Source organism: Pseudophryne corroboree, chromosome 5, assembly GCF_028390025.1.
Source record: "Pseudophryne corroboree isolate aPseCor3 chromosome 5, aPseCor3.hap2, whole genome shotgun sequence".
Taxonomy (NCBI): Eukaryota; Metazoa; Chordata; class Amphibia; order Anura; family Myobatrachidae; genus Pseudophryne; species Pseudophryne corroboree.
In genome coordinates this window covers 8,609,222-8,636,747 of record NC_086448.1, presented here as the reverse complement: position 1 = coordinate 8,636,747, position 27,526 = coordinate 8,609,222, and the positions used below count along the sequence as shown (strand labels likewise).

General features: G+C 45.1%; 1 protein-coding gene across 2 annotated transcripts in view; it reads left to right on the top strand.

The window, feature by feature from the left end:
* LOC134927080 (cytochrome P450 2B4-like) overlaps positions 1-27,526 on the top strand; it is a 535,854-nt gene that overhangs the window by 194,184 nt on the left and 314,144 nt on the right. For both annotated transcript variants that reach the window (XM_063921078.1, XM_063921080.1), the window contains one exon: positions 19,825-19,966. In XM_063921078.1, coding sequence (XP_063777148.1) covers positions 19,825-19,966 — 142 coding nt within the window. The remainder of the gene's footprint in view (positions 1-19,824; positions 19,967-27,526) is intronic.

Genomic DNA, 27,526 nt, shown 5'->3' with positions numbered 1-27,526 from the left:
GGGGCACGTCTTCGACTTTTCAGTCAGGCCTGGGTCAGTTTGGACCTGAATCCCTGGGTGCTGGAAATAGTTTCCCAGGGTTACAAACTGGAATTCGAGGAGGTGCCCCCGCGCCGATTTTTCAAATCGGCCCTACCAGCTTCTACATCGGAAAGGGATGTAGTGTTAGCTGCAATTCAAACGCTGTGTATACAGCAAGTGATAATCAAGGTTCCCCTGCACCAGCAGGGAAGAGGTTACTACTCAACCCTATTTGTGGTCCCGAAACCGGACGGTTCGGTCAGACCGATTTTGAATCTGAAATCCCTAAACCTGTACATAAAAAGATTCAAATTCAAAATGGAATCACTCAGAGCGATAATAGCCAACATGGAGGAGGGGGAGTTTATGGTGTCTCTGGACATAAAGGATGCATACCTTCATGACCCCATATATGCCCCCCATTAGGAATACCTGAGATTCGCTGTACAGGATTGTCATTACCAATTTCAGACGTTGCCGTTTGGACTTTCCGCGGCCCCGAGGATTTTCACCAAGATAATGGTGGAAATGATGGTGGTCCTGCGCAAGCATGGTGTCACAATTATCCCATACTTGGACGATCTCCTGATAAAAGCGAGATCAAGAGAGAAATTGCTGAGCAGTGTGGCGCTCTCTCTGAGAGTGCTGCAGCAACACGGTTGGATTCTAAATCTACCAAAGTCACAGTTGATTCCGACAACTCGACTGCCGTTCTTAGGTATGAAACTGGATACGGAACAAATGAAGGTCTTCCTCCCAATAGAGAAAGCCCAAAACATCCAGAACATGGTCAGAGACCTGCTAAAACCGAAATGGGTGTCAGTTCACCAATGCACTCGAGTTCTGGGGAAAATGGTGGCTGCCTACGAGGCCATTCCCTTCGGCAGGTTCCATGCAAGGACTTTTCAATGGGACCTTCTGGACAAGTGGTCTGGGTCCCATCTGCACTTACATTGGAAAATAACTCAGACCAGAGTGTCCCTCCTGTGGTGGTTGCAAAGTGCTCACCTCCTGGAGGGTCGCAGGTTCGGAATTCAGCATTGGATCCTGGTTACCACGGACGCGAGCCTCCGAGGATGGGGAGCGGTCACACAGGGAAAACATTTTCAGGGTCTGTGGTCAGACCAGGAGTCCTGTCTACACATCAATGTGTTGGAACTCAGGGCCATTTACAACGGCCTTCGACAAGCGGAGAATTTTCTTCGAAAACTACCGGTTCTGATTCAATCAGACAATGTCACAGCAGTGGCTCATGTGAACCGCCAAGGCGGGACAAAAAGCAGAGACGCGATGGCGGAAGCCACAAGGATCCTTCGCTGGGCAGAAAATCATGTAAGCGCTCTGTCAGCTGTCTTCATTCCGGGAGTGGACAACTGGGAAGCAGACTTCCTCAGCAGACACGATCTCCATCCAGGAGAGTGGGGACTTCATCAAGAGGTCTTTGCAGACGTAACACGTCTTTGGGGAACTCCTCAAATAGACATGATGGCGTCACGTCTCAACAAAAAATTTCAGAGGTACTGCGCCAGGTCTCGGGACCCTCAGGCAATAGCAGTGGATGCTCCGGTAACACCGTGGGTGTTCAAATCGGTCTATGTGTTTCCTCCTCTTCCTCTCATCACGAAAGTGTTAAGGATCATAAGAGGAAGAAGAGTACAGACGATACTCGTTGTCCGAGACTAGAGATGAGCGCCTGAAATTTTTCGGGTTTTGTGTTTTGGTTTTGGGTTCGGTTCCGCGGCCGTGTTTTGGGTTCGAACGCGTTTTGGCAAAACCTCACCGAAATTTTTTTTGTCGGATTCGGGTGTGTTTTGGATTCGGGTGTTTTTTTCAAAAAACACTAAAAAACAGCTTAAATCATAGAATTTGGGGGTCATTTTGATCCCAAAGTATTATTAACCTCAAAAACCATAATTTACACTCATTTTCAGTCTATTCTGAATACCTCACACCTCACAATATTATTTTTAGTCCTAAAATTTGCACCGAGGTCGCTGTGTGAGTAAGATAAGCGACCCTAGTGGCCGACACAAACACCGGGCCCATCTAGGAGTGGCACTGCAGTGTCACGCAGGATGTCCCTTCCAAAAAAACCTCCCCAAACAGCACATGACGCAAAGAAAAAAAGAGGCGCAATGAGGTAGCTGTGTGAGTAAGATTAGCGACCCTAGTGGCCGACACAAACACCGGGCCCATCTAGGAGTGGCACTACAGTGTCACGCAGGATGTCCCTTCCAAAAAAAACCTCCCCAATCAGCACATGATGCAAAGAAAAAGAAAAGAAAAAAGAGGTGCAAGATGGAATTGTCCTTGGGCCCTCCCACCCACCCTTATGTTGTATAAACAAAACAGGACATGCACACTTTAACCAACCCATCATTTCAGTGACAGGGTCTGCCACACGACTGTGACTGATATGACGGGTTGGTTTGGACCCCCCCCAAAAAAGAAGCAATTAATCTCTCCTTGCACAAACTGGCTCTACAGAGGCAAGATGTCCACCTCATCTTCACCCTCCGATATATCACCGTGTACATCCCCCTCCTCACAGATTATCAATTCGTCCCCACTGGAATCCACCATCTCAGCTCCCTGTGTACTTTGTGGAGGCAATTGCTGCTGGTCAATGTCTCCGCGGAGGAATTGATTATAATTCATTTTAATGAACATCATCTTCTCCACATTTTCTGGATGTAACCTCGTACGCCGATTGCTGACAAGGTGAGCGGCGGCACTAAACACTCTTTCGGAGTACACACTTGTGGGAGGGCAACTTAGGTAGAATAAAGCCAGTTTGTGCAAGGGCCTCCAAATTGCCTCTTTTTCCTGCCAGTATAAGTACGGACTGTGTGACGTGCCTACTTGGATGCGGTCACTCATATAATCCTCCACCATTCTATCAATGTTGAGAGAATCATATGCAGTGACAGTAGACGACATGTCCGTAATCGTTGTCAGGTCCTTCAGTCCGGACCAGATGTCAGCATCAGCAGTCGCTCCAGACTGCCCTGCATCACCGCCAGCGGGTGGGCTCGGAATTCTGAGCCTTTTCCTCGCACCCCCAGTTGCGGGAGAATGTGAAGGAGGAGATGTTGACAGGTCGCGTTCCGCTTGACTTGACAATTTTGTCACCAGCAGGTCTTTCAACCCCAGCAGACCTGTGTCTGCCGGAAAGAGAGATCCAAGGTAGGCTTTAAATCTAGGATCGAGCACGGTGGCCAAAATGTAGTGCTCTGATTTCAACAGATTGACCACCCGTGAATCCTTGTTAAGCGAATTAAGGGCTGCATCCACAAGTCCCACATGCCTAGCGGAATCGCTCCCTTTTAGCTCCTTCTTCAATGCCTCCAGCTTCGTCTGCAAAAGCCTGATGAGGGGAATGACCTGACTCAGGCTGGCAGTGTCTGAACTGACTTCACGTGTGGCAAGTTCAAAGGGCATCAGAACCTTGCACAACGTTGAAATCATTCTCCACTGCACTTGAGACAGGTGCATTCCATCTCCTATATCGTGCTCAATTGTATAGGCTTGAATGGCCTTTTGCTGCTCCTCCAACCTCTGAAGCATATAGAGGGTTGAATTCCACCTCGTTACCACTTCTTGCTTCAGATGATGGCAGGGCAGGTTCAGTAGTTTTTGGTGGTGCTCCAGTCTTCTGTACGTGGTGCCTGTACGCCGAAAGTGTCCCGCAATTTTTCTGGCCACCGACAGCATCTCTTGCACGCCCCTGTCGTTTTTTAAAAAATTCTGCACCACCAAATTCAAGGTATGTGCAAAACATGGGACGTGCTGGAATTTGCCCATATTTAATGCACACACAATATTGCTGGCGTTGTCCGATTCCACAAATCCACAGGAGAGTCCAATTGGGGTAAGCCATTCCGCGATGATCTTCCTCAGTTGCCGTAAGAGGTTTTCAGCTGTGTGCGTATTCTGGAAAGCGGTGATACAAAGCGTAGCCTGCCTAGGAAAGAGTTGGCGTTTGCGAGATGCTGCTACTGGTGCCGCCGCTGCTGTTCTTGCGGCGGGAGTCCATACATCTACCCAGTGGGCTGTCACAGTCATATAGTCCTGACCCTGCCCTGCTCCACTTGTCCACATGTCCGTGGTTAAGTGGACATTGGGTACAACTGCATTTTTTAGGAGACTGGTGAGTCTTTTTCTGACGTCCGTGTACATTCTCGGTATCGCCTGCCTAGAGAAGTGGAACCTAGATGGTATTTGGTAACGGGGGCACACTGCCTCAATAAATTGTCTAGTTCCCTGTGAACTAACGGCGGATACCGGACGCACGTCTAACACCAACATAGTTGTCAAGGACTCAGTTATCCGCTTTGCAGTAGGATGACTGCTGTGATATTTCATCTTCCTCGCAAAGGACTGTTGAACAGTCAATTGCTTACTGGAAGTAGTACAAGTGGGCTTACGACTTCCCCTCTGGGATGACCATCGACTCCCAGCGGCAACAACAGCAGCGCCAGCAGCAGTAGGCGTTACACGCAAGGATGCATCGGAGGAATCCCAGGCAGGAGAGGACTCGTCAGACTTGCCAGTGACATGGCCTGCAGGACTATTGGCATTCCTGGGGAAGGAGGAAATTGACACTGAGGGAGTTGGTGGGGTGGTTTGCGTGAGCTTGGTTACAAGAGGAAGGGATTTACTGGTCAGTGGACTGCTTCCGCTGTCACCCAAAGTTTTTGAACTTGTCACTGACTTATTATGAATGCGCTGCAGGTGACGTATAAGGGAGGATGTTCCGAGGTGGTTAACGTCCTTACCCCTACTTATTACAGCTTGACAAAGGGAACACACGGCTTGACACCTGTTGTCCGCATTTCTGGTGAAATACCTCCACACCGAAGAGCTGATTTTTTTGGTATTTTCACCTGGCATGTCAACGGCCATATTCCTCCCACGGACAACAGGTGTCTCCCCGGGTGCCTGACTTAAACAAACCACCTCACCATCAGAATCCTCCTGGTCAATTTCCTCCCCAGCGCCAGCAACACCCATATCCTCCTCATCCTGGTGTACTTCAACACTGACATCTTCAATCTGACTATCAGGAACTGGACTGCGGGTGCTCCTTCCAGCACTTGCAGGGGGCGTGCAAATGGTGGAAGGCGCATGCTCTTCACGTCCAGTGTTGGGAAGGTCAGGCATCGCAACCGACACAATTGGACTCTCCTTGTGGATTTGGGATTTCAAAGAACGCACAGTTCTTTGCGGTGCTTTTGCCAGCTTGAGTCTTTTCAGTTTTCTAGCGAGAGGCTGAGTGCTTCCATCCTCATGTGAAGCTGAACCACTAGCCATGAACATAGGCCAGGGCCTCAGCCGTTCCTTGCCACTCCGTGTGGTAAATGGCATATTGGCAAGTTTACGCTTCTCCTCCGACAATTTTATTTTAGGTTTTGGAGTCCTTTTTTTACTGATATTTGGTGTTTTGGTTTTGACATGCTCTGTACTATGCCATTGGGCATCGGCCTTGGCAGACGACGTTGCTGGCATTTCATCGTCTCGGCCATGACTAGTGGCAGCAGCTTCAGCACGAGGTTGAAGTGGATCTTGATCTTTCCCTAATTTTGGAACCTCAACATTTTTGTTCTCCATATTTTAATAGGCACAACTAAAAGGCACCTCAGGTAAACAATGGAGATGGATGGATTGGATACTAGTATACAATTATGGACGGGCTGCCGAGTGCCGACACAGAGGTAGCCACAGCCGTGAACTACCGCACTGTACTGTGTCTGCTGCTAATATATAGACTGGTTGATAAAGAGATAGTATACTCGTAACTAGTATATATGTATAAAGAAAGAAAAAAAAACCACGGTTAGGTGGTATATACAATTATGGACGGGCTGCCGAGTGCCGACACAGAGGTAGCCACAGCCGTGAACTACCGCACTGTTCTGTGTCTGCTGCTAATATATAGACTGGTTGATAAAGAGATAGTATACTCGTAACTAGTATGTATGTATAAAGAAAGAAAAAAAAACCACGGTTAGGTGGTATATACAATTATGGACGGGCTGCCGAGTGCCGACACAGAGGTAGCCACAGCCGTGAACTACCGCACTGTACTGTGTCTGCTGCTAATATATAGACTGGTTGATAAAGAGATAGTATACTCGTAACTAGTATGTATGTATAAAGAAAGAAAAAAAAACCACGGTTAGGTGGTATATACAATTATGGGCGGGCTGCCGAGTGCCGACACAGAGGTAGCCACAGCCGTGAACTACCGCACTGTACTGTGTCTGCTGCTAATATATAGACTGGTTGATAAAGAGATAGTATACTCGTAACTAGTATGTATGTATAAAGAAAGAAAAAAAAACCACTGTTAGGTGGTATATACAATTATGGACGGGCTGCCGAGTGCCGACACAGAGGTAGCCACAGCCGTGAACTACCGCACTGTACTGTGTCTGCTGCTAATATATAGACTGGTTGATAAAGAGATAGTATACTCGTAACTAGTATGTATGTATAAAGAAAGAAAAAAAAAACACGGTTAGGTGGTATATACAATTATGGACGGGCTGCCGAGTGCCGACACAGAGGTAGCCACAGCCGTGAACTACCGCACTGTACTGTGTCTGCTGCTAATATATAGACTGGTTGATAAAGAGATAGTATACTCGTAACTAGTATGTATGTATAAAGAAAGAAAAAAAAACCACGGTTAGGTGGTATATACAATTATGGACGGGCTGCCGAGTGCCGACACAGAGGTAGCCACAGCCGTGAACTACCGCACTGTACTGTGTCTGCTGCTAATATATAGACTGGTTGATAAAGAGATAGTATACTCGTAACTAGTATGTATGTATAAAGAAAGAAAAAAAAACCACGGTTAGGTGGTATATACAATTATGGACGGGCTGCCGAGTGCCGACACAGAGGTAGCCACAGCCGTGAACTACCGCACTGTACTGTGTCTGCTGCTAATATAGACTGGTTGATAAAGAGATAGTATACTCGTAACTAGTATGTATGTATAAAGAAAGAAAAAAAAACCACGGTTAGGTGGTATATACAATTATGGACGGGCTGCCGAGTGCCGACACAGAGGTAGCCACAGCCGTGAACTACCGCACTGTACTGTGTCTGCTGCTAATATATAGACTGGTTGATAAAGAGATAGTATACTCGTAACTAGTATGTATGTATAAAGAAAGAAAAAAAAACCACGGTTAGGTGGTATATACAATTATGGACGGGCTGCCGAGTGCCGACACAGAGGTAGCCACAGCCGTGAACTACCGCACTGTACTGTGTCTGCTGCTAATATATAGACTGGTTGATAAAGAGATAGTATACTCGTAACTAGTATGTATGTATAAAGAAAGAAAAAAAAAACACGGTTAGGTGGTATATACAATTATGGACGGGCTGCCGAGTGCCGACACAGAGGTAGCCACAGCCGTGAACTACCGCACTGTACTGTGTCTGCTGCTAATATATAGACTGGTTGATAAAGAGATAGTATACTCGTAACTAGTATGTATGTATAAAGAAAGAAAAAAAAACCACGGTTAGGTGGTATATACAATTATGGACGGGCTGCCGAGTGCCGACACAGAGGTAGCCACAGCCGTGAACTACCGCACTGTACTGTGTCTGCTGCTAATATATAGACTGGTTGATAAAGAGATAGTATACTCGTAACTAGTATGTATGTATAAAGAAAGAAAAAAAAACCACGGTTAGGTGGTATATACAATTATGGACGGGCTGCCGAGTGCCGACACAGAGGTAGCCACAGCCGTGAACTACCGCACTGTACTGTGTCTGCTGCTAATATAGACTGGTTGATAAAGAGATAGTATACTCGTAACTAGTATGTATGTATAAAGAAAGAAAAAAAAACCACGGTTAGGTGGTATATACAATTATGGACGGGCTGCCGAGTGCCGACACAGAGGTAGCCACAGCCGTGAACTACCGCACTGTACTGTGTCTGCTGCTAATATAGACTGGTTGATAAAGAGATAGTATACTCGTAACTAGTATGTATGTATAAAGAAAGAAAAAAAAACCACGGTTAGGTGGTATATACAATTATGGACGGGCTGCCGAGTGCCGACACAGAGGTAGCCACAGCCGTGAACTACCGCACTGTACTGTGTCTGCTGCTAATATAGACTGGTTGATAAAGAGATAGTATACTACTAATATTATATACTGGTGGTCAGGTCACTGGTCACTAGTCACACTGGCAGTGGCACTCCTGCAGCAAAAGTGTGCACTGTTTAATTTTAATATAATATTATGTACTCCTGGCTCCTGCTATAACCTATAACTGGCACTGCAGTAGTGCTCCCCAGTCTCCCCCACAATTATAAGCTGTGTGAGCTGAGCAGTCAGACAGATATATAATATATATAGATGATGCAGCACACTGGCCTGAGCCTGAGCAGTGCACACAGATATGGTATGTGACTGACTGAGTCACTGTGTGTATCGCTTTTTTCAGGCAGAGAACGGATATATTAAATAAACTGCACTGTGTGTCTGGTGGTCACTCACTATATAATATATTATGTACTCCTGGCTCCTGCTATAACCTATAACTGGCACTGCAGTAGTGCTCCCCAGTCTCCCCCACAATTATAAGCTGTGTGAGCTGAGCAGTCAGACAGATATATATAATATTATATATAGATAATAGATGATGCAGCACACTGGCCTGAGCCTGAGCAGTGCACACAGATATGGTATGTGACTGAGTCACTGTGTGCTGTGTATCGCTTTTTTCAGGCAGAGAACGGATTATAAATAAAAGTGGTGGTCAGTCACTGGTCACTATCAGCAAAACTCTGCACTGTACACTACTGAGTACTCCTAATGCTCCCCAAAATTAGTAAATCAAGTGTCTAAACGGAGAGGACGCCAGCCACGTCCTCTCCCTATCAATCTCAATGCACGTGTGAAAATGGCGGCGACGCGCGGCTCCTTATATAGAATCCGAGTCTCGCGATAGAATCCGAGCCTCGCGAGAATCCGACAGCGTCATGATGACGTTCGGGCGCGCTCGGGTTAACCGAGCAAGGCGGGAAGATCCGAGTCGCTCGGACCCGTGAAAAAAAACATGAAGTTCTGGCGGGTTCGGATTCAGAGAAACCGAACCCGCTCATCTCTATCCGAGACTGGCCTCGAAGGGCTTGGTACTCGGATCTACAAGAGATGCTCACAGGAGACCCCTGGCCTCTTCCTCTGAGGGAAGACCTGTTGCAGCAGGGGCCCTGTGTATTTCAAGACTTACCGCGGTTACGTTTGACAGCATGGCGGTTGAACGCCGAATCCTAGCAAAAAAGGGGATTCCGGAAGAGGTCACCCTACGTTAATAAAGGCTAGGAAGGAGGTGACCATAAAACATTATCACCGTATCTGGCGAAAGTATGTGTCTTGGTGTGAGACCAAGAATGCACCTACGGAAGATTTTCATCTGGGTCGTCTTCTCCACTTCCTACAGACAGGAGTGGATATGGGCCTGAAATTAGGCTCTGTTAAGGTACAGATTTCGGCCCTCTCGATTTTCTTTTAGAAGGAATTGGCTTCTCTTCCAGAAGTCCAGACGTTTGTAAAGGGAGTGCTGCACATCCAGCCCCCTTTTGTGCCTCCAGTGGCACCATGGGACCTGAACGTGGTGTTGCAGTTCCTAAAATCACACTGGTTTGAACCGCTTAACAAGGTTGAGTTTAAATTTTTTACCTGGAAGGTGGTCATGTTGTTGGCCTTAGCATCAGCAAGGCGAGTGTCAGAGTTGGCGGCTTTGTCACACAAGAGCCCCTACTTGATTTTTCATGTGGATCGAGCTGAATTGAGGACACGTCCGCAATTTTTGCCTAAAGTGGTTTCTTCGTTCCATATGAATCAACCTATTGTGGTGCCTGTGGCTACAAGTGACCTGGAGGATTCCAGATCCCTGGATGTAGTCAGGGCCTTAAAAATGTATGTAGCCAGGACGGCTAGAGTTAGGAAAACAGAGGCTCTGTTTATCCTGTATGCGGCCAATAAGATTGGCGCTCCTGCTTCGAAGTAGACTATTGCTCGCTGGATCTGTAATACGATTCAGCAGGCTCACTCTATGGCTGGATTGCCGGTACCAAATTCGGTTAAGGCCCATTCCACTAGGAAGGTGGGCTCTTCTTGGGCGGCTGCCCGAGGCGTCTCGGCTTTACAACTTTGCCGAGCGGCGACTTGGTCGGGGTCAAACACTTTTGCTAAATTCTACAAGTTTGATACCCTGGCTGATGAGGACCTAGTGTTTGCTCAGTCGGTGCTGCAGAGTCATACGCACTCTCCCGCCCGATTGGATGCTTTGATATAAACCCCATGGTCCTTACGGAGTCCCCAGCATCCTCTAGGACATAAGAGAAAATAAGATTTTAAACCTACCGGTAAATCTATTTCTCCTAGTCCGTAGAGGATGCTGGGCGCCCGTCCCAGTGCGGAAACTCTGCAAGACTTGTATATAGTTGTTGCTTACATAAGGGTTATGTTACAGTTGACATCGGTCTTGGACCGTTACTGTTGTTTTTGTCCATACTGTTAACTGGTTATGTATGTTCCAGGTTACATGGTATGATTGGTGTGGGCTGGTATGAATCTTGCCCTTGGATTGCTAAATCCTGCCTTGTATTGTCCATCTCCTCTGGGCACAGTTCTCTAGCTGAGGTCTGGAGGAGGGGCATAGAGGGAGGAGCCAGTGCACACCCATAGTCAAAGTTCTTTTTAGGTGCCCTATCTGCTGCGGAGCCCGTCTATACCCCATGGTCCTTACGGAGTCCCCAGCATCCTCTACGGACTAGGAGAAATAGATTTACCGGTAGGTTTAAAATCTTATTTTTTGCACGCTGAAAGGAGACAAAATAGTATCTGAAAACACAGATATATGCAAATTTCTAAGCCAACAATTTTTAGAAAAAACATTAAAAGTCCAACAATCCATCCTTTTATTCTGCTAAACCAAATGGCTGGGTTCAACCATAATAACCATCCTTCCCCATCTAAATCATATTCAGGGTCATTATGTTTTTTCCTGAATGTATCCTTAAGTTCTTGCACTTTATTTAGGTGGCCCACTATGGCCTCCTCAATAGATGTGGTCTGGTTTAGATAAGTGCAGCATGCTCCTTCTATTACCATACACATACCTCCTTCTTTGGCTATTAAATAATCTAAAACCATTCTGTGGGCTTGCACCTCTTGTTTTACCATTTTTATGTCTTCTAAAACTAGTTTAAATGTATCATCATATATGGCAGTAATATTGTCAAGTAGTTCTGCCAGTGCTTCTATGTTGTGGGAGTTCTGAACCGTTCCTCCTGCAAGGGCTAGTCCCATTTTATTATACCATGGAATATAAATGAGATCATGGGCATGAGTTTTGCTCTTTTTTAGTTCCCTTTTCTCTAAGGGACTGAATTGGGTTGTAGTAACCTCTATCTTTGGGTTGTCTATTGCTCTAACCGCAGGTATCACCTTCCCTCGGGTGCAGGTACCCTGTCCTCCATAGGGTATCCACTTGTAAGCCTTTCTACCACATAGAAAATACACATCTGGTTGCAGAATGTAAGGTTCATTATCTACTACTCCATATTCAACCTGTAGGGCATACATTTGGCTGGAAAGATCTCGTATTATAACAAACACGTTTTCAATGGAACTGTTGAGCCATTCAGGTGCTGGGGATTGGAAATAACCGGCCTGTTTTTTCCCTTGAAAACTAGATTTAGAATGAACATGTGTGCTGCATTCAGAACCATTGAGCCATTTAATTATTTGGGGCTTGGAAGTGTTTGCCTGTACCTTTATGCCCTTAAGGGGAAATGGGTTTAAATAACCCCGTCTACCGCATGTGGTGATCAGTAGCGGATCTTGCCACGGGCAAGCAGGACTTTTGCCCGGGACGCCGCCTTCTGGAGGGCACCGCGCCATCTGGAGGGTGCCAGGTAAGATCCGCTATTGCTGTGCCCCCCGCTGCCCGCTGTGTCCCCCTGGTTCCCCACTGTGAAGGGAACTAGACTCTACGCGTCTAGTTTCCCTTCATGGAGAAGACCTTTGCTGTGCGGTGCGCAATGACGTCATTGCGCACCGCACAGCATTGTGGGACTGACAGACGCTAGGCATCATAATTGACCTCTAGTGTCTGTCTATGGCAGGGGATAGTAAGTATTCTTTTTTTTTTTTTCATTTTCAGTGGCGCTACTCTACTGTATAGGGGGCGTAACTGACCATGCCCCCTGTATGAAGCCATGCCCCTATTTCCCGCCCGGGATGCCAAAAGGGCAAGAACCGGCCCTGGTGGTGATGTTAATTGTGAAATTTACTAGGGTTTGGGAACAGTCTACATGACCCAGTTTTCGAGTGACTGGTTTTATAATTGTCCCATCAGCAATGGGTAGGCCCCTAGTGGTGGGTGGTGCCTGTATACAAAAGCTAGGGGGACTGGTCATCCCAGCTGTGAGTAAACTCACTGATTTTCCAGCCATAGATTTGTTATAATACTCCCCTAATGAGTAGTTTAGGGACTGGAATTCAGTTAATGTTAAGGGGACCGCATACCAATGCATGGATCGGGCACTTACTGGTGGATGAGTGCATACCCAACAATTGGACAAATTGAGTGCCTTTGCTACTTGAAAGTGAGATTGGACCAATGAGTTTGTCAGACAGTAGCATTTCTTTTGTCTCTTACAAGAGTGCTAGGGTTTTCATAGGGTGGATGTGGGGGAGTAAAATTTCCCCTTATTTCACCTGTTTTATCGTTCTCAAAGAGAAATGCAGAGTATATAATTAGGATAATAATGGCTGAGGCTCCTAATATGACTCCCCATAATGGCTTGTCTGGCTTAGGCCCAAATAATCTTAGCATGATTATGTGTGAGTGGGTTTGTTTATCCAAACTTAACTTGAGCAAGTTTGCAGTGGGATGCATGTATCCAAGCTTCTCTTTCTTTGACCTTCACAGAAGTGGGCGTTGTCAACAGCACTTAATATGGACCATCAAATCTGGGCTCAAGTGACTTTCTCATGTGTCTTTTCAGGTACACTCAATCTCCTGGTTGAAGCTTGTGAGGATTCAGGTCTGCTTCCGAGTCTGGAAAAAGGCAAAAGCTAGAGTGCAAAGTTGTTAGTCTTTCAATAAGACTTTTTACGTATGCAGTCAAATCACCATGTTTATGCTGTACCTCTTGTGGATAATAACATCCTATCTTAGGTATGCTACCAAACAAGACTTCATAAGGTGAATAACCTGTGGTTTTACTGGGTGTGGTACTAATACTGAACCAAGCTATTGGTAAACACTCTAACCAGTTTTCTCCTGTCTCTTGCATCGCTTTCTGTATCTTAAGTTGAGGGTTCCAATGTATTTTTCCACTAGACCGCTTGCTTCTGGTCTATAGGCCCCATGCAGGGCCTGCTGTATCCCCATATCTTGCATGATATGGGTTATTACTTATACTTTGAAATGGGTACCCCTATCTGATTCAATAGTCTCTGGTACTCCATATCTGCAGACAACTTCTGATAGGAGTTTCTTAGCTGTGTTTCTGGCTGTTGATTTGGCAACTGGCCAAGTTTCTATCCATTTGCTGAAGGTATCTAGGCATACCAGGACATATTCATAGATTCCCACCTTTGGCATTTGGATGTAGTCTATTTGCAGTTTCTAGAATGAGAAATAGCTCTTAGGGATTGCTCCAAGGGTTGTGCTGACCTTTTTCCCTGGATTGGAGATCCCACATATCCAACAAGCCTGTACAAATTTGGCTGCGGCTGGGTAGAATCCTGGAGCTACCCATCTTTCTGTGACTAAGTTTCCCATCTGGTCTTTTCCTAAGTGTGTGAGTCCATGGCTGACCTGACACATGGGTGGAGATAAACTTCTTGGTGGACATATTCTGTCTCCTGCTTTCCATAGGCCAGTCTCTTCTTGCTTGGCCCCTCTTCTCTCCCAAGAGGTCTTTTCTTTAGGTCCAGCTTGTTCCTGAAGTTTCTTCAAATCCTGTAGGTCAGGCATTTGCGATTCATCTTCTTCTTTGGTTACTCTTATTAGTGCGTTGTAAACTGTTACCTTCACTGGCTGCTTGGCCATTCTTTTGGCTTCTTCATCTGCAAAATTATTGCCTTGGGTTTCCTTTGATTGATTCTTTATATGTGCTTGTATTTTGATGACTGCAACCTTTAGTGGTTTGTCAAGTGCTTTGAACAAGTCTCTGATTAAATCCATATGTTGTATTTGTTTTCCTGTTACAGTCTTGAAGTCTCTTTTTTTCCATATACTGCCATAATCTTGGGCCACTCCCCAAGCGTACCTTGAATCCATATATATGTTCACTGAGGTATTTTCAGCATACTCCAATGCCTCAGTAAGAGCTACTAGTTCTGCTGCTTGTGCTGATAGGTGGGATGGTAAGGATCCTGAATCCACAACTTCATGTTCAGTGATCACTGCATATCCTGTGTAAGGAGTTCCATCCTCATAGTACCTTGATCCCTTCACATATACAGGTAGCTCATGCTGTGCATTGGGTAGGACTGTATCTGTAACATATGGCAAAGGTTGAGTTTCTTGTTCCATTAACACCACACAATCGTGGGAAAAAGAAAAAATGTGATTATCAGAATTATTATTTTCTTCTTCTTCCATTTCTGGACCATCCTCCTGGTCCTCATGATCTTCTTACTGATCTATCAATAGAGAAGATAATCTGTTTCTCCCTCCTTTGAATCTTGATTAACGCTGGTAAAAGGGTTGCTGGGTTAATGGTAGTACATCTTCCGATGGTCATGTTGGTTGCACTTAGCAGTGCTACTTCATACTTGGTTAGCTGTGCTGCTGACAGATGCTTTATCCTAGCTTGTTGCAGAATTTCTGTAACTGCATGTGGTACCTGGATAAGTTCAGTCCGTGCTTTTGTCTTTTAAAACTGCTGCTGCTACTGCTCTGATGCAGGTAGGTGCTCCTTGAATAATGTTGTCAAGCTTGCTTGAGTGATAGGCCACTGGTCTTTGCTTTAGTCCATGAATTTGCATGAGGACTCCCAGTACATGGCCTCCTTCTTCATGACAATACAAGGTAAAAGGTTTACTGTAGTCAGGTAGTCCCAGGGCTGGAGATGAGGCAATTGCTGATTTGCTTCTTCCATCTCTAGTCGGGTGGGGCGTGGACCTTCCTTTTTGGTGCTGTCATACAAAGTTTGCATGTAGACTGAAGCTAGAGGTATCCATTCCCTGCAATATCCCACTAGGCCTAGAAATGATCTGACTTGCTTCACAGTAGTTGGCATTTTTGCTTGCAGTATGAGCCTTTTCCTGTCCTCTGTCAGGTGCCTGGTGCCTTGAGAAATACAATGTCTGAAGAAGATTATCTTTTGTTTTGCTAGCTGCAATTTCTCATTTGAGGCTCTGCAGTCTTGTTCTTCCAGAAACTTCAAAAAGGACACTGTCTCTTCTTGGCACTTCTTTTCAGTGGTGGTGGCAATTAGCAGGTCATCCACATACTGTATTAGGGTAGAGGGGTATCCATGCTTGTAATATTGTAAACATGGCTTCAGGGAAATCACTTGGTGATGAGGCCCCTCCCTGGGGCAGTCTCGTCAAGCAATATTGTTTTCCTTTATGTGTAAAGGCAAGCTGGTACTGAGAGTCTTGTGTGATGGGTACTGAGAATAACGTGTTGGCCAGATCGATCACCGTGAGCAAGGCTGCTGTAGGTGGGATATGAATGAGGAGTTTATGAGGGTTAGGAACCAAGGGTGTGTCGACTTTCAACCTCTTGTTAACCTCTTTTAGATCATAAAAAAAGCCTATATTGGACCTTCCCATCCTCGGCCATATCCTTCTTCCTCACTGGAAATAAAGGAGTATTAAAAGGTGATCTGCACTGGACAATGACTCCCATGTTTAAGTAAACCTCAAGTTGATTGGAAATTGCCTCTTCCTGTGCTGTAAGGGTGTACTGCTTGATGGACACTGGTACCATTAATTCCTTCAGTTGCAGCTATACTGGCTGTACCTTAAGTAGGCCCACATCTGTTTTTCCTTTGGACCATAATCTATCAGGGATTGATGATGTCCATGCTGGGAGTTGCTGTTCTTCTTTGTCTTTCTTTTCTTGTGTGAGGTAGACGTGTATAGCAGCTTCTATTTCAGGTTGCATCCTTGCTGGAATGTTGCTGGTTTACTTAATGCCTTTTGGAGTATACTGGATTGTTGCTTGCATTAGGGCTAGGATGTTTGCTCCCAAAAGGTTGACTGGACAGGTAGGTGAAGTGAGGAACACCACTGGAACAGGTGTGGCTTCATCATTGATGAGTAAAGGCATCATCTTGCTTTCTTGCAGTGGCAGGGCTTGACCTCCCAATCCAGTTGCTTCGATGGCCTGATCTGTAAGTAAATGGGGAGGAATCTGGTTGTGTACAAAAACAGTTCTTGAGGCCCCTGTGTCAATTAAACAATCAAGTTTTTGTCCTGTGGGTAAAGTCACTGTAATGGTACCTTTTATTGAAATGTCAGTTGCTGCAGGATACACAGACACTGCTGCTGACACAGAGGCTACGCACCTTCATGCACTGCCATCTTGTGCAAGTTGTCTTGCATGTGGCTGTTCGGAAGCTTGCTGTTGTCTTTGAGCGTGCCTAAGGTTTTTTTCTGCAGTCCTTCTGATGTTCTGGAAGCAAGCACCAAAAACATTACATTACCTTGTGTGTCAAATTGTTTCCTGGTCTGGAACGGTCTTCCTTCTTGTTTTCCTTTAGATTTGGGATTCCAGGTTCTCTGGGGACCCTGTACCAGATAAACAGTCACTGCTGGGACTTTTGATATGCGCTTTTCCTTTTTTTTCCATTTCTACATCAATGCCTTCCAGTACCTGTAGAATGGCTGTTATATCCATGGTCATAGCCTCTGGTCAGATCTGAAAAAGCTGAGATCTTAACTCATTTTTTAACCCATTTAGAAACTTTCTCTTTAACATTCTTGCTCCTGCAACATCACCTACTGGATATCCTTCATCTTCTTGTCTCACAACAAGCTTATCATAATACTGCCATACATTGTCAGTCTTTTGTACAATATCTGTTGCTGCAGGTGCAGTTTCCTGTATTTGAAAACATCTCCATTGTACCCTTGCTAAAAGATTCGTCCCACTTGCTATAGTATATCTGTCTTCTACTGCTGGCTTGTTTGCAATCTTCTCTTTACCATCTGCTGTATCTCAGGCAGCCATTTGTTCCATAAGGGAGTATTATCCAGAGTCTACTGCTGCTCTAAGGATTTGTTCTAAATCTATCCAACAAGGTCTATATATACCACATACCTGTGACAACTGTTTAAAAATGCAGCAGGACTTTTCCTCATGTCTGGTAATTAATTTACAACTCTTAACATATCAAACTGAAACCACGGTGTGTAATGTTCCTGTTGTATAAACTCTTGGTTACCATCTTCTACCCGGTTTGCAGCATTAAATCTAGGGTTATTGTCAGTATGCAATTTTATAGGCATAACATAATTTGGTAAAGCTGTAGCATAATCAGGATCAGTATAATGTATTTCTGCTAATGGTCTATTGAGCCGTTTTTTGACTTTTAACTGCTGCTATCTCTCGGGACTGGTTTTATGGCTTTTTCAGCGGCTCAATATTCTTTTCTCTCTGGGAGGGTTGTTGGGTAACTTACAGACGGGGTTACTGTCTGGTTCACATGGTGGGTTATTAGGACTTACCCAATTGGTACAAAAGGGACATTTCTCATAAACCCCTGGGACACATTGTTTACAAAAATCACAGATTCTTTTGGGAAAGTCCTCTATCTTTATATTAATCATTGCCTGCACAACCTCATTTATATCTGGTTACATTGTGGCTGTCTGTTTTGTGTGTGTAGGGACAGGTGGTGGAGGTATCACAGCCTGCGGCGTTGGCATGACCGCTGGTGGTATTACAGGTGCAGTGGCATATGGTGGGGGCAAATTCACTGCATTTGTTTCAACCATCTCCTCTCTTCTCTGGTTTAATTCATCATCTACCTCTTGTGAGATAGTTTGCCAAATTTTTACTGTGTCAGAAAAACCTTTTCTATTAATCCAGTGTCTATTATTTGCTTCAAACCTCATCCATTGGCTAGGATCCAGTGTCCCTTTCAATGGGAAGTTTGACCTTTTACAAATCGCACCTATACCTTTTTCCCCTCCCTATTATTGACAATTTCCAGGGGAGACCCTTCCCCAGTTTTGCTACTCTGTGCCCTCATCGTGTGAATGATCAGCTCACCTTGCGATATCCTTTGGGGTGCAAACGTTGCTCGCACTATGTAGTATACTCAAAAGTCAGTCTACCTCAGTTTAAAAGACCTGCCCTTTTAAACATCACACTTATGCCTTTAAGTTTTTCTCATAGGAAGATTTCTCATGGGAAAGTTAACCAAACCAACAATCAAAGGGTCAAATGAAGAAAACACTCTGGATCTTAATCACTGACACAACAAATCAAAACTTTGATATTGCTGACTGGACTCTATCTAGTCCACAAAGACCTCTTTAACCACTGAGTCATACGTCTCTTGTATTCACATGGCTTCCCTTTTTCAATGATAATTCTAAAGTCTTTTTCTAGTAACGTTAAACGCTTTGGACAGACAAAAATAAAATCTGCTGGCAAATGATTAATAGGTAAAAGGCGTAGAGAGTAGGGATAAGCCCCACCAACAAACTGTGATAATATATCAGGATTATTATGACACCCTATGACTGTAGAAAAACTGTTTTAACTGTACCAACAAAACTGAAATGTACCCTTAAATTCACAATAATCGGACTCTATGACAGGATTAAACCACAATACTATCGAGCATTTACAATTCTGACATGTCATTTAAAAATAAAACCAAATTTTTCTTGCAAATGTGAAACTGAAACTTATGTACGTACGTTATCAGAGAAAACACAGAACAGAAACATAACAGAAATGTGCACTTTTTAAACAGACAAAACAGGTTTAAAACATAATCATGTATAGCTACCTGCTTATGGATGAACAGGATGACGGGCAGTATACACAGACTGAGAGAGTAATAAAGATGAAGATCAAACTTTTAGATTATCACCCCAGGGATTTTGTCATTGTCTGCATACGGCCATCAGTCGTGTTGTCATCCACCAGCAGCAGCTGTCAGTGATCGCGGACAATAGTCCCTAAGTATTGTTGGAGATAAAAACCTTTTCCTATATCAAGTTCCTTCGGTTGTCTGTTTAAATACCTTGGACCGATCGATTGGGAGCTCAAAGTAGACATGACACGAGGTATGTTCCACAAGATGAGACTGAGACTCGTTTATTTGTCTAGGGGTTATATAGACACATACAGGAATTTATTACACGTCACATAAGCATAGGCGTCATTTCTCACACATAGAAATTATGAGACATTACAATCCTTGAGAGTCAGTCTGTAGACACTGTTTTTCAAAACATCACTTTTCTTCAAAACATCACTGTTCTCAAAACATGTTCACCTTGATTTTCAGAGGAACTTCTCTCTAACTAATAAAATGTCAGCATTACTTATAACTTTAAAGCAAAAGCATTTCTTTATATTCAAACAGAATGGCTACTGCTATACACAAATGACTGAAAATTACTCTAGCATGATACTGTCTCTTTCATCCGCCCCAGTGAACACGGTGCTGAGCAAATTTACCCCTACATATTCTTGTATAAGTAAATAGCTTGTTTACTCATTTAATGGAAGGTCAACAATAATATTCCCGTCTGTTTCTTTCCCAGGAGGAACACGTGCCGGGGAGCTATTTCTGTGATAAGAGCCTCCTCATGACGTTGGTAGACATGATCGGAGCTGGGTTTGACTCCACAAGTTTTTCCTTGAGTTTCTGTCTGGTTCTAATCAGCCATTTCCCAGAAGAGCAAAGTAAGAGATGCATGGCGAGATGTATCAAACCTTCAAAAGAGCACAAGTGGAGGTGTTGTCCATAGCAACCAAACAGATTCTATATATGATTTATCCAGTGCTTTCCATGAAATGATAGGTGAAATACGTCTGGGTGCTATGGGCAAGTTCTCCACCTTAGAAGGTTTGATACATCCCCCTTATTCTGTAAATATGCAGGGTCTACATCCTGCTGGACTGTACTGGTCAGAACGTCTTTGTGCCTGACTATGGATGTTATTGTAAGGTTTCCCCAATATCACAGCGCTCGATCACTCAGTTACCTAACACTCAGGTACAGATTAGCCAAACCATTCCATGCAGAATTCTCCCATCCACTCATCATTCAGACTGCCATCAGTAACTGTTATATAAGTCAGTCAGGGAGCCTACACATATACGCTGTATACTCTGTTCTCTGACTAGCACTGAAAGGGTTTCATACTTTGCAGGGAAGCGTTCAATAGCTGCTGTAAAGGCCCATACACACTAGAAGATAGGAACAATTTCCCTGGAACTTCCAGGCGTCCTGACAAATGAAATTGAGAACACACTGAGCGAGTTTTCACACAATTTGAAAGAGGAAAGGTATCTTTGGAATTGGTGCCTTATTTACATAGTTAATACTGGGGAGGGTTTTCTGGGTGACTTTCATCAGTAATTCCGGATGACGGTTTTGACTAATAAACCCAAACGTCAAAGTTATGCATAAGTACAGAGATGAGCGGGTTCGGGTCTCAGAGAACCAAACCCCCCTGAACTTTAGCTTTCGAGTCCGGATCCGAGCCAGGCTTGGATTTTCCATCTCGACTTGGAATCCCGAACTCGGCAAAACGTCATCATCCCGCTGTCGGATTCTCGCGGGTTTTGGATTCCATATAAGGAGCCCCGCGTTACGGCTATTTTCCCTCCAGTCTCGGAGTGAGAGGATGTGTACTATTTAGTGTGCTCAGTCTCTGTTTATTCGGGTAGGAAAGTGGGGTGACAAGTGTTGTGCTGCTCAGTCCAGTCCATATATCCAGTGTAGCTGTAAAGTGGTGCTGTGTTGTGTAGACCAGTCCAGTGTAGTCACTCAGTGTATTGTGCTGTATCAGTCCAGGCAGTCACAGTGTTGGTGTTCTCTGCTGCCATATATCCAGTGTCCTGTGTCATCAGTAATTCCAGTGACGATATACACTGCTGCTATATATATCCACTGCTGCAGTATAACAAATTACAATTATATTATTATTAACATCCTATGGGCTGCATCAGACCAGTGGTAGTGTGTGTCCTGTGTCATCAGTAATTCCAGTGATGATATACGCTGCTGCTATATATATCCACTGCTGCAGTATAACAAATTACAATTATATTATTATTAACAACCTGTTGGGCTGCATCAGAGCAGTGGTAGTGTCCTGTGTCATCAGTAATTCCAGTGGCGATATACGCTGCTGCTATATATCCACTGCTGCAGTATAACAATTATTCATAACAACCTATTGGGATGCATTAGACCATTGGTAGTGTCCTGTGTCATCAGTAATTCCAGTCATTCCTGTGACGCATATTGTCTCTTAAAACTCCCAAAAAATAATGGAGAACAAAAATTTTGAGGAGAAAATAGGGAAAGATCAAGAAGAACCACTTCCTCCTAGTGCTGAAGCTGCTGCCACTAGCTATGACATAGACGATGAAATGCCATCAACGTTGTCTGCCAAGGCCGATGCCCAATGTGATAGTAGAGGGCGTGTAAAATCCAAAAAGCCAAAGTTCAGTAAAAAGAACCCCAAAAAATTTAAATCGTCTGAGTAGAAACGTAAACTTGCCAATATGCCATTTATGACACGGAGTGGCAAGGAACGGCTGAGGCCGTGGCCTATGTACATGGCTAGTGGTTTGGCTTCACATGATGATAGAAGCTCTCATCCTCCCGCTAGAAAAATTAAAAGAGTTAAGCTGGAAAGAGCACAGTAAAGAACTGTGTGCTCTAAAATGGTATCACAAATCGCCAAGGAGAGTCCAATTGTGTCGGCAGTTGCGATGCCTGACCTTCCCAACACTGGATGGGAAGAGGTGGCTCCTTCCACCAGTTCCATGCCCCCTGCAAGTGCTGGAAGGAGCACCCACAGTCCAGTTCCTGATAGTCAAATTGAAGATGTCACTGTTGAAGTACACCAGTATGAGGATATGGATGTTGCTGGCGCTAAGGAAGTTGACGATGAGGATTCTGATGGTGATGTGGTTTGTTTAAGTCAGGCACCAGGGGAGACACCTGTTGTCCGTGGGACAAAGAAGCCCATTGTGATGCCTGGGCAAACTACCAAAAAAGCTACCTTTTCGGTGTGGAATTATATCTCCTCAAATCCGGACAACAGGTGTCAAGCCATCTGTTGCCTCTGTCAATCTGTAATAAGTAGGGGTAATGATGTTAACCACCTAGGAACATCCTCCCTTACATGTCACCTGCTGCACATTCATCAGAAGTCAGTGTCAAGTTCAGAAACTTGGGTAATAGCGTAAGCAGTCCACTGACACCTAAATCCCTTCTTCCTCCTGTACCCAAGCTCCTGCAAGCCACACCACTAACTCCCTCAACGTCAACTTCCTCCTCAGTCAGGAATGTCAGTAGTCCTGCAGGCCATGTCACTGTCAAGACTGATGAGTCCTCTCCTAACTGGGATTCCTCCGTAGGATCCTTGAGTGGTACGCCTGCTGTTGCTGCTGTTGTTGCTGCTGTTGTTGTTGCTGGGAGTCGATAGTCATCCCAGAGGGGAAGTCGTAAGCCCACTTGTACTACTTCCAGTAAGCAATTGACTGTCCAACAGTCCTTTGTGAGGAAGATGAAATGTGACAGCAGTCATCCTTTTGCAAAGCAGATAACTCAGGCCTTGACAACTATGTTGGTGTTAGAGGTGCATCCGGTATCCACCATTAGCTCAGAGTCACTTAAAGATTTGATGGAGATAGTGTGTCCCCGGTATCAAATCCCATCTAGGTTCTACTTCTCTGGGCAGGCGATACCGAGAATGTACACAGACGTCAGAAAAAGAGTCACCAGTGACCTTAAAAATGTGGTTTTATCCAGTGTCCAATTAACCACGGACATGTGGACAAGTGGAACAGGGCAGACTAAGGACTATATGACTGTAACAGCACACTGGGTAGATGTATGGCCTCACGCAGCGGCACCAGTAGCAGCATCTTGCAAACGCCAACTCGTTCCTAGGCAGGCTATGCTATGTATCACCACTTTCCATAAGAGGCACATAGCTGACAACCTCTTACGGACACTGAGGAACATCATCGTAGAATGGCTTACCCCAATTGGACTCTACTGGGGATTTGTGATATTTGACAACGCCACCAATATTGTGCATGCATTACATCAGGGCAAATTCCAGCATGTCCCATGTTTTGCACATACAATTAATTTGGTGGTGCAGAATTTTTTTAAAAATGAGAGGGGTGTGCAGGAGATGTTCTCAGTGTCCCGAAAAATTTCGGGCCCTTTCGGCATTCTGCCACTGCGTGCCGAAGACTGGAGCACCAGCAAACACTCCTGAACCTGACCCGCCATCAACTAAACCAAGAAGTGGCAACGAGGTGGAATTCAACACTGTATATGCTTCAGAGGATGGAGGAGCAGCAAAAGGCCATTCATGCCTATACATCCACCTACGATATAGGCAAAGGAGGGGTAATGCACTTGACTCAAACACAGTGGAAAATGATTTCCGTCTTGTGAAAGGTTCTCCAACCCTTCGAACTTGCCACACGTGAAGTCAGTTCAGACACTGCCAGCTTGAGTCAGGTCATTCCCCTCATCAGGCTTTTGCAGAAGCAGCTGGATAAATTGAAGGAGGAGCTAAGGCGGAGCGATTCCGCAAAGTATGTGGGACTTGTGGATGGAGCCCTTCATTCAGGGGCAGTCAATCTGTTGAAATCAGAGCACTACATTTTGGCCACTCAATTTGGGGGTAATTTTGCTCCTACGGTATTATTAACCTCAATAACATTAATTTCCACTCATTTCCAGTCTATTCTGAACACCTCACTCCTCACAATATTGTTTTTAGGCCAAAAGGTTGCACCGAGGTTGCTGGATGACAAAGCTAAGCGACACAAGTGGACAACACAAACACCTTGCCCATCTAGGAGTGGCACTGCAGTGTCAGACAGGAGGGCAGATATAAAATAGGCCCCAAACAGCACCTCATGCAAAGATTTAGAAGAGTAGCAATGAGGTAGCTGTATGACTAAGCCAAGCGACACAAACAATTGGCCTATCCAGGAGTTGCACTGCAGTGGCAGACAGGATGGCACTTTTCAAAAACTAGTCCCCAAACAGCACCTCATGCAAAGATGTAGAAAAGGTTGCAATGAGGTAGCTGTCTGACTAAGCCAAGCGACACAAACAATTCCCACTGGAATTATAAAGCAATATCACTGGAATTATACGGCAACATCTCTGGAATTATATGGCAGTACCACTGGACATATATGGCAGTATCACTGGAATTATATGGCAGTACCACTGGACATATACAGAAGTGTCAGACCGGATGGCACTTTAAAAAAAATAATCCCCAAACAGCACATGATGCAAAGAATCAAAAGAGATGCAAGATGGAATTGTCCTTGGGCCCTCCCACCCACCCTTATGTTGTATAAACAGGACATGCACACTTTAACAAACCAATCATTTCAGCGACAGGGTCTGCCACACGACTGTGACTGAAATGACTGGTTGGTTTGGGCCCCCACCAAAAAAGAAGCAATCAATTTCTCCTTGCACAAACTGGCTCTACAGAGGCAAGATGTCAACCTCATACTCATCCTCCGATTCCTCAACCCTTTCACTGTGTATATCCCCCTCACAGAATATTAATTCATCCCCACTGGAATCCACCATCACAGGTCCCTGTGTACTTTCCGAAGACAATTGCTGGTCAAGGTCTTCCTGGAGGAATTCATAATTCATTTTGATAAAACATCATCTTCTCCACATTTTGTGGAAGTAACCTCCTACGCCGATCGCTGACAAGGTTACGAGCTGCACTAAACACTCTTTCTGAGTACACACTGGGGGGGGGGGGGGGGGGGGGGCAACTTAGGTACAATAAAGCTAATTTGTGCAAAAGCCTCCAAATTGCCTCTTTTTCCTACCAGTATACATACGGACTGTCTGTCATGCCTACTTGGATGCTGTCACTCATATAATCCTCCACCATTCTTTCAATGGTGACAGAATCATTTGCAGTGACAGTAGACATGCCAGTAATCATTGGCAGGTCCTTCAGTCCAGGCCAGATGTCAGCTTTCGCTCCTGACTGCCCTGCATCACCACCAGCGGGTGGGCTAGGAAATCTTATCCTTTTCCTTGCAGCCGCATTGGTGGCCGAAATTGAAGAAGGAGCTGTTGATGGGTTACATTCCGCTTGAGTTGATAATTTACTCACCAGCAGGTCTTTGCACCTCTGCACACTTGTGTCTGCCAGAAAGAGAGATACAATGTAGGCTTTAAACCTAGGATCGAGCACGGTGGCCAAAATGTAATGCTCTGAATTCAACAGACTAACCACCCTTGAATACTGGCAAAGCGAATAAAGGGCTCCATCCACAAGTCCCACATACTTAGCGGAATAGCTCCATCTTAGCTTCTCCTTTAAATTCTCCAGCTGCTTGTGCAAAGCCTGATGAGGGGAATGACCTGACTCAAGCTGGCAGTGTCTGAACTGACTTCACGTGTGGCAAGTTCAAAGGGTTAGAGAACCTTGCACAAGATGGAAATCATTCTCCACTTTGGGGGTCATTCCGAGCTGTTCGCTCGTTATTTTTTTTTCGCTACGGAGCGATTAGTCGCAAACTGCGCATGCGCCAAGTAAATGAGCACAAAAGTTTGGTATTTTACTCATGGCGTAACGAAGTTTTTTCATCGTTCTGCTGATTGGAGTGTGATTGACAGGAAGTGGGTGTTTCTGGGCGGAAACTGGCCGTTTTCTGGGAGTGTGCGGAAAAATGCAGGCGTTTCAGGGAAAAACGCGGGAGTGTCTGGAGAAACGGGGGAGTGGCTGGGCAAATGCTGGGCGTGTGTGTGACGAAAAACCAGGATAGAAACTGACTGAACTGATCGCTATTTGTAAGTAGATCTGGAGCTACTCAGAAACTGCTAAGAAATTTCTATTCGCAATTCTGCTAATCTTTCGTTCGCAATTCTGCTATGCTAAGATACACTCCCAGAGGGCGGCGGCTTAACGTGTGCAATGCTGCTAAAAGCAGCTAGCGAGCGAACAACTCGGAATCACCACCTATGTTTGAGTCAGGTGCATTCCACCTTCTTTGCCTATATTGTAGGTGGATGTATAGGCTTTAAAGGCCTTTTGCTGCTCCTCCATCCTCTGAAGCATATAGAGTGTTGAAATATACCTGGTTACCACCTCTTGCTTCAGTTGGTGGCAGGACAGGTTCAGGAGTGTTTGCTGACGCTCCAGTCTACGGCATGCAGTGGCAGAATGTCGAAAGTGGCCCGCAAATTTTCAGGCCACCGACAGCAACTCCTGTACACCCCTGTCATTTTTCAAAAAAAATTCTGCACCACCAAATTAATTGTATGTGCAAAACAAGGACATTCTGGAATTTGCCCAGGTTTAATGCATGCACAATATTGGTGGCGTTGTCTGATATCACAAATCCCCAGGAGAGTCTAAGTTGGGTAATCCAATGCGCGATGATGTCCCTCAGTTTCCGTAAGAGGTTGTAAGCGGTGTGTCTCTGATGGAAAGTGGTGATACACAGCATAGCCTGCCTAGAAACGAGTTTGGATTTGTGAGATGCTGCTACTGGTGATGCTGCTGCTGCTGTTGCTGCGGGAGGCCATACATCTACCCAGTGGGCAGTCACAATCATGTAGTCCTTAGTCTGCCCTGTTCCACTTGTCCACATGTCCGTGGTTAAGTGGACGCTGGATACAACCGCATTTTGTAGTACACTGGTGCAAATATTTTTGACGTCTCCGTACATTCTCGGTATCGCCTGCCTAGTGAAGAGGAACCTAGATGGGATTTGGTACCAAGGACACAATACCTCCATCAATTGTCTAATTCCCACTGCACTAATGGCGGATATCAGACGCACATCTAACACCAACATAAGTGTCCAGTTCTTAGTTATCTGCTTTGTAGAAGGATGACTGCTGTCATATTTCATCTTCCTCACAAAGGACTGTTGGACAGTCAATTGCTTAGTTGAAGTAGTACAAGTGGTCTTTCGACTTCCCCTCTGGGATGACCATCGACTCCCAGCAGCAACAACAGCAGTGGTGGCAGCAACAGCAGCAGTAGGCGTACCACTCAAGGATCCTCCCGAGGAATCCCGGTTAGGAGAGGACTCCTCAGTCTTGCCAGGGACATGACCTGCAAGACTACTGAATTCATGGCTGAGGAGGAAGTTGCCATTGAGGGAGTTGGTGGTGTGGCTTGCAGGAGCTTGGGTACAGGAGGAAAAAGGTATTTAGGTGTCAGTGGACTGCTTACGCTATTACCCAAAGTTTTACAACTT